The sequence below is a fragment of the Oreochromis aureus genome, linkage group 3 (genome assembly GCF_013358895.1).
Source record: "Oreochromis aureus strain Israel breed Guangdong linkage group 3, ZZ_aureus, whole genome shotgun sequence".
NCBI lineage: Eukaryota > Metazoa > Chordata > Actinopteri > Cichliformes > Cichlidae > Oreochromis > Oreochromis aureus.
The window spans coordinates 86,626,740-86,634,324 of NC_052944.1; the positions used below are offsets into that span (position 1 = coordinate 86,626,740).

Genomic DNA, 7,585 nt, shown 5'->3' on the forward strand with positions numbered 1-7,585 from the left:
TCTCAGTTAATAGCCGATTAAATTAAAATTCAGAAGTAGCTTAAATAAAAATAGTTTTTAACACGTCAGTAGTTTGATGTCTTTCGTGTGATGATGTTATTCTGATATGAATAACTTTTTATTTATGCTCTTTTATGTGTATATACCTGTCTTGTTAGTTTCTTACTTCGTGATATACAAGAAAACATTGACAACTGTGATTAATAAAGAATTGTCTAGCAGACCAACCACTTATTAGATCAGAACTTTTAAACTTACTGACAACTGGGCTGAATTAACCACCCTGCTCGCATTTCTGTTTTTCTTAACAGAGGCAGCCCAGTTAATGTTTTTAAACTGTTCTTTTTTTTTCAATCCTCCTTTACGTTCAGGCTGCCCAGGCATCCACTGCATGTCTTCCTGTTGCAGGTGTTTGGAGCCTGACAGGAAGGGCATGGTTTGGTTTTGGTTTGTCATGTCTGCAAATGAAAATGTAACATGTAGGGATTATTGCAGGTCTGCTTTGGTTAAATGATTACAAAAATAATTTATGACCAAAGAAATAACTTATATTACGAGGCATTATTACACCATATTTAGAAAAAAAAATCGATTAGAGATTAAAGTCGTTAATATTGAGTTAATTACGTGAATAGGGTTAAAAAAAACTGAATTGATTAAAGAAAAGATACATTGCTAAAATAGAGCAGTACTAACATTAGCTGGGTGGCTAAGCAAGTGTCTTACACATGGGAATACATCACAAAGAAAAATTAAATAAACTTTTGCAGAAGTAGTTCTCTTGGTACACAGACTGCTCTGTGAAAACATTTCAAGTTTAATATCAGCTGATTAATATTTCAGTGAACATGCAAATTACCCACAGTTTATCACAACTTGCCTAGCTAAGATCTGTGTCGAATCGGAAAATTCCTGCAGGACCGTGAGTTGAAAGATACATTTACTACGACTCCCAAGATGCATTGCAGTAAAAACCATCCAATCGCCTTGCTTAAGATCTGTTGACGTGTCGCTAAAGGCGCGCTGTAGATAAATATTGCAATTTGTAAAAAATAAAATAAATAAAAATACATTTGCAATTTGTAATTACATAATTAAACACTGGGCCAGTTTATTTTCGCATTATCAATGGTTATTATTTTAGAGTAAATAAAGGAATAACGGGTAGCACCAAGCTGTTGTTATCTTCATTTCCATAGCAACGGCGGTTGAAGATTATGGGTAGTGTGCAGTTACGGGATTAGTGTGTTGTCTGCATAAATTGGTCTGATTGGTTGGAGCCGAGCGCGTCCAAAACTAACAGATCGCACTTTCAGATCGTGAATCACTTTGGAAAACACTGTGTGATGGCCACAACATGAAGCGATTTTATTGTTGAATTATCAGTGATACTTTCATGTGTTTTTGTTGAGAAATGTTAACGATGTCATTAAAAGAAAGCATTAAATTCGGGAGAAAAACCCGTTCGCGGAGAGGGTCCCCGGTTCTATAGTTAGATTGTGCTTCACGCCGTCATGTTTCGCCGTGACGGGGTTATTATTTGGTGTAAATGGATGGCTGGAGCCTCTGCTTGAAGCGTCTCTGATCGCCATGGCGGGATCATATTGGAATGAATTGACAACCCACAGCGCCACATAAAAACGTGGAAGGGTACCTTTAGCGTCAGCATGAGAAGTTAAGGGACGTGACAAATCGTCAGTATTTTACGCCTCGGGAGTGAGAACGGGTTGGTGGACGAGGAAAACTGAGTAAATGCGGCATCAAAGGTGTGCGCCTTTTTTGACGTCACACTGTGCGCCACGTTATTGTTTTGGTGAAATGAATTTCTACAATGGGGACTTAGACAAGATACTGTTACTGTTAATTGTACTCTCTGCAGTGTTTAAATGCATAAATATACACACACAGTTACTGTCCCTCCACACATAGGACTCGGTTCTGCTTCTATGCCCCATCTTTGTTTGCTATTTCCCACCGAGGCTTCTAGACTTCTGATTGGCCAACATTTCTACACGGTTATGCATATATCGCCACCTGTTGCTTTGGCATGTTCCTAGCAGTGTTTTCCTTCAGTTTTGCATTTACGTGTGGACGGGATTATTTTTTAAAACCAAAACCGAAAATCTCTGTTTTCAAAAATACCCATGTACATGTGGACGTAGCCTTGGTGTTGTTGAATGTTTCCCCGGTCATGTCTTTGTCTGTCTCTCTCGCCTCTTGCCCTCCCTCCTCCCTTGCTCTCTTACCCTCTCTCATCATGCTCTTTCGTCCTGCTCTCTTGCCCTCTCTGACATCCCTCGCTCTTTATGTTCCCTGGGTTGTGTCAGATCCTATCTCAGTTTGTGTGTTCCCCGTATTTCCTTTATCCCTTTAATAGTCTCTTGCCTGGTGTGCATCATATTCAGTTTTTATGTCCCCTGTCTCGTTTGTTTGATTGTGTCCAGCTGTGCTTCCCAGGTGTCTCCTCTTAGCCATGATTCCCTCATTTGCCCTTGTGTGTATTTATGTCTGCATCTACCTCTGTTTTCATTCAGTCTCCCTCATTCCCTGTCTGTGTTTTCAACTTGTTTATATAGTTTTACTATGCCTTCTTTAGGCAAAACACCAAAAAAGCTGCTTTCGAGTTAAGTCCTGCGTATCAGTCTGCATTTTGGGCCCTAATTCCTGCCTGCTTCACACCACCAAATGACACTGTTTAAAAAAGTCTTATCTCTGATTCTATGTGTATTACTCAGCAAGCACTGCACAGTTTGAATGGAGCTGATGTGGGTGAGGGGACTTGCCTAGTTCTGGCTGCATCAAAGTCCAGGTTTTTTCCTTGCCTTCTCTGATAAGAGCAGGGGACCTGAGTAGTGATTTTAAAATAGTTTAAACTTAAAAATCATGCCATTGCATTTTCTTCTTTTCAGTCTCATTCTTAATATAGAAAATTCCATTACATATGAACATTCAGTCACATATAAGTAGGCTTCACTTCATGTGTCATCCATTTTATGCTATTTTACTTCAATTTCATTAGTACATTCTTGTGTACTCATTCAGTTTAGCATTATCCCTTTTAAACCAAATACTTTCATATCTTTAAAACCCTGTATTTGTCAATCACAATTTACTCAAAACAATTTCTTTTTACTAAATCGTACACCTTAAAAGTCAGAGACTCAGAAATCAGTGTGTGTGTCTGCTCTCATTTATGCATTTCCTTACATGTGCACACACACCTTTATCTTATCTCTACCTTACCTTATCTCTTTTGATTAAGAACAAAGAATAAAGTTACTGTTAGTAAAAGCACACAAAGAAACTCTATTATAGCACACTACAATCACATATAAGACTGGAGGTTGTGCCTTTTTATCCTCTTTTGGACGTAATGGAATTTCAATCTCTCTATGTCCCAGTCATTAAAAATACAATCAATATAATTTATTATACTTTTTATATTTCATTGTGAAATATAAATGTATAAAAACTATAAATACATTTTCCATTACATATTCAATCAATTTATATTTGCATTTGAATAATGATAACTTTAGTAATGTCTAAATGAGTAAAACAATTAAAAATAAATTCAATTTACTAATGCGTCCATTATTGCACAATTCATTATTAAAATGCAACATTTTTAGGTAGATCAACATTTACAAATACCAGAAAAGATATGTGTAACAATGACCATGCATAGCTGACTATAATGTGAACCGCACCAAATACTGGATGGGACCATTGCCATTATTAGTAAATACATGCGTTGCCTTTAAAATTCTCACCTTTAATTTTGATACAGGCCTTGCAACAACTGCCTTACAGTAAGACTAGTTTTAATTTTTATTTTTAAATATTTTTAACAACAAAGATAGCATATTGACATGTAGTAATCCTGCATTACAGGAGTATTATGATGTTAGTGAACAAATTAAAACTAATGTTTTACTCAGTGCAACTTTTTCAGTGTTCATGTTAATTAAAATGCACAGGATTGTATGTGGAATCCATCCATCCATCCATCTGCTTCTGCTTATCCTTTTCAGGGTCGTGGGGGATGCTGGAGCCTATCCCAGCTCTCATAGGGCGAGAGGCGGGGTACACAGGGGGCAGAAAACCATTTACACTCACATTCACACCTATGGGCAATTTGGATTAACCAATTAACCTATCCCCATTAACTACATGTCTTTGGATGGTGGGAGGAACAAATCGTTGTTGTCCTTATCAGCACAACAAACCTCCTCAGGTTTGTTGAGCTGATAAGTTATATTAATAAGTTAAAACTGTCAACATTTCATGATGAACAACGAGGCAGCAGGAGGACAGCTGCAGTTTAACAGCTTCAATTCACTGACAGGAAACAACATTAGAAATATCATCATCCTCAACTCATCTGCTCCACTGACACTGACACCTTCAACGGACACACCTTCACTTCATCCCATGTATAAATATATGGAAACATCCTGTGAGTGAAAGTGTGTGTGAAGGTGTGTATGTGTGTGTTAGTATCAGGATCAGAGAACGACAGCTTTCCTCTGTTCCAGTCCAGATTCACTCTGATCCTCTGGAGCTTCTTCTGTACTGAGAGAGCAGTGAGAGGAGCTGATGGAGAGCATGCTGAGTATTTACCTAAACTGAAACCGATTTTCCATATTCCAGACCTTATCAGTCCCTTTCTCTGGGTAGATTCTGCTAACACACCCAGTTCCCACCCTGTACTGTCTCCAACTTCAACATCCCAGCTGTGAGTCCCTGAGTTAAAGCCCTCAGAGCCCAGGACAGAGCAGTATGAATCAATCCTCTCTGGATTATCAGGAAGCTGCTGTTCATCTCCTCCTCGTCTCACACTGGTCAGATCTTCAGACAGGATGAGTTTTGGATGAGCAGTGTTTGGGTCCAGAATGAGAGGAGTGTAGAAGACCATGTCCTTCTTATTATTCCAGATGTTGAAGGTCAGGTTGCCCAGGTGTTTGGCCTGGTCTATCAGAGCTCCTGAGGGCAGCTGTGGATCATCCAGCAGGGGGCAGCGCTGGACTCTTTCCACTGCAGCCTTGTAGTTGTGCAGGAATGAGACGTCTTCAGCTCTCAGCTCCTCCTCTGTGGCTCTGACTGTGTCTGAAAGAGCTGCTATCTCTCTGCTCAGAGCCTCCATCTTCTCCTTCATCATCCCACTCTTCTGCTCCTCTTCCTCCCTCAGTGCAGCCAGCCTGGCCTCCTCTTCCTCTGCTAGAAACTGGTGAAGCTTCTTAAACTGCTCCTTAATCTGCCTCTCTGTGTGTCGGGCCTGGACCTTAATGTGTTCTGCTGTTTGATCAAACTTCACTTGAACTCGTTCATAAACCTTTAACTTCTTCTTTAAGGGCTCCAGAGTTTCCTGAAGTTCCTTCTTGTGTTGTTGTGCAGCTTCATCGATGGGTCTGAATCTGTGCTTGTTGTGTTTTTCTGAGTCTCTGCAGACGACACACACTGGCTGCTGATGGTCCAGACAGAAGAGTTTGAGTTTCTCAGAGTGCAGACTGCAGAGAGCCTCTGAAGCTCTCTGATCTCTCTCCTGTAAGAACGACTCACACAGGTTCATTAAAGCTCGGTTTAAAGGTGGATCATAAACTGATATTTCCTTACAAACTGGACACTCGTGTGTTGGTCTCCCTCTCCACCATCTCTTCAGACAGTCTTTACAGAAGCTGTGGCTACATGACAGAATAACAGGATCTCTGAAGACCTCCTGACAGACCGGACAGCAGAGATCCTTCTGTGATCTGGAAGCCATTGAGTCTGTGAGTGAAGCTGAAAACAGCAGACAGGAAGTACAGTCAGTCCTGGCTCCCCTCCCTCCTCTACCACCTTCACTAAAACTTTCTTTGAGTCGTGTTTTGGCTCAAACTCACATTCAGTGTGTGGAGCGTCAGCAGCTTGAAGCAGCAGTGTTGGAGTTTTCCACTTTTCTCTCCTGTAGCTGGACTCACTCAGAGGAAGCTGCTAGTTTGGTCTGAACTCCGTCTGATCGTCTGTGCCTCTCTCTTTACCGAGGAATAGGAACAGCTTGTTTCCTGGTTTGTCGCAGTTTACTGATGTCAAGGGCCAGAGCTCTGTTCACCTCCCTTGGCTGTCAAGAGTTTTGCGTCAGCCGTAAATAAAGGTGTGTTTCATCACAGAGTTCACTTGTTTACCTACCAGCAGCTGTAAAACAGTTCAAAGCATTAAGCTCAGAAAATAAGGTGTCACTTCATGTAGTTGTTTGGGAGGCTTTATTTTGAAAGTGCTTCAGCCTGCCTTGATATTTGGCAGATTCTCTAGCTGCTGGTGTGTAATGCAAACACAGGGGATTTCATGTGTTTAGTGGTGAGAACAGCTGGAGTCCTTCTTTCTTACTACCACAAGATGCAACAGGGTTACAACTTTCTTCGATCACCTGACTCTCCAGAAGGTGTTGAATATGGGCCTTCTCATACTCTGAAGGTGCAATGTGTCAATACCGCTGGCAGACAGGAGTCTCATCTAAGAGTGCAATCTCATAAGTGATTAAATTGGTACACTCCAAATCTCTATCATGAGAAGAAAAAACAAAACTGGTAGTCACACAAAGTGATCTTACCCAGTCCTGCTCCTGTACAGTGAGGGCTGACAGTTTTCAGAGAGTTTTACTCCTCACTCTGAGTTGCCAGGGTAACTGTCAGGGTCCTGGGTCTGAGCGACCCAGGATCTCTGACCAGCTATGGCCTTATACAATACAAATAATATAACATATGTATTTTTGGTGTTGCTGCCACTACTGTTTTGTGTGTGTGTGTGTGTGTGTGTGTGTGTGTGTGTGTGTGTGTGTGTGTGTGTGTGTGTGTGTGTGTGTGTATGTGTATATGTGTATATATATATATATATATCTATATATATCTATATATATCTATATCTATATATCTATATCTATATATATATATATATGTGTGTGTGTGTGTTTGGCTGTAAGAAGATGTCAAGCACCTGCAGGCCTGGTGGGTGTGGCCCTGCTGGCGGCCTGGCCACACCCGAAGCCACACACCTGCTGCTGATCAGGGCTCGTCGGGGGAGCTACTTAGGAGAGTCTTGGAGCTCCCACCGATGCGGGATCATTGTGTTAGACTCCACGTTAGTTTTCCAGTTTAGTTAGTGTGTGTGTATGCCCGCGGTTGTATGTGTCCTGACGGCTGCCTCTATTTGTGTCCCCAGGAGAGGTGTGGTGCGCCAGACAGCAGCCAGCACGCGGAGTGCTGAGACACGGGAGCGGAGAGCACTGAGACACGACACGGGAGTCAGGGGAAATCACAGGGGATTTATTGTCATTATTCCATTCACTGTAAATAAAGAGCACCGTTTGCATCGCAGAGTACCGCGACTGGGTCCTCCTTTCCCCACATCCCCACGGTCCGCCATGCCAGACCGTGACAGTAACACATTTTTCCTCTCCCAAATCTTCCAATAAACTGGTCAAGCCATCTGATTGGCTGACAATTTCAACTTGGCACAAAGTGCCAAGCTGACTGCAAGTTGGCAAAATGGTCTCGGTTAATCCCACATTGGTGACAGGGATAAATGCAGTGCCACTGACTTGAACCAA

General features: G+C 41.5%; 1 protein-coding gene across 1 annotated transcript; it reads right to left on the reverse strand.

Annotated features, from left to right (window-relative positions):
• Positions 1-3,574: 3,574 nt before the first annotated feature.
• Positions 3,575-6,015, reverse strand: LOC116334650 (nuclear factor 7, ovary-like). Its single transcript, XM_031758114.2, has 2 exons — positions 5,883-6,015; positions 3,575-5,781 (listed from the first exon to the last, which is right to left on the reverse strand). Exon 2 carries the CDS (start codon positions 5,762-5,764, stop codon positions 4,376-4,378), a length of 1,389 nt encoding a protein of 462 aa, XP_031613974.2. The 5' UTR covers positions 5,765-5,781; positions 5,883-6,015; the 3' UTR covers positions 3,575-4,375.
• Positions 6,016-7,585: the final 1,570 nt, after the last annotated feature.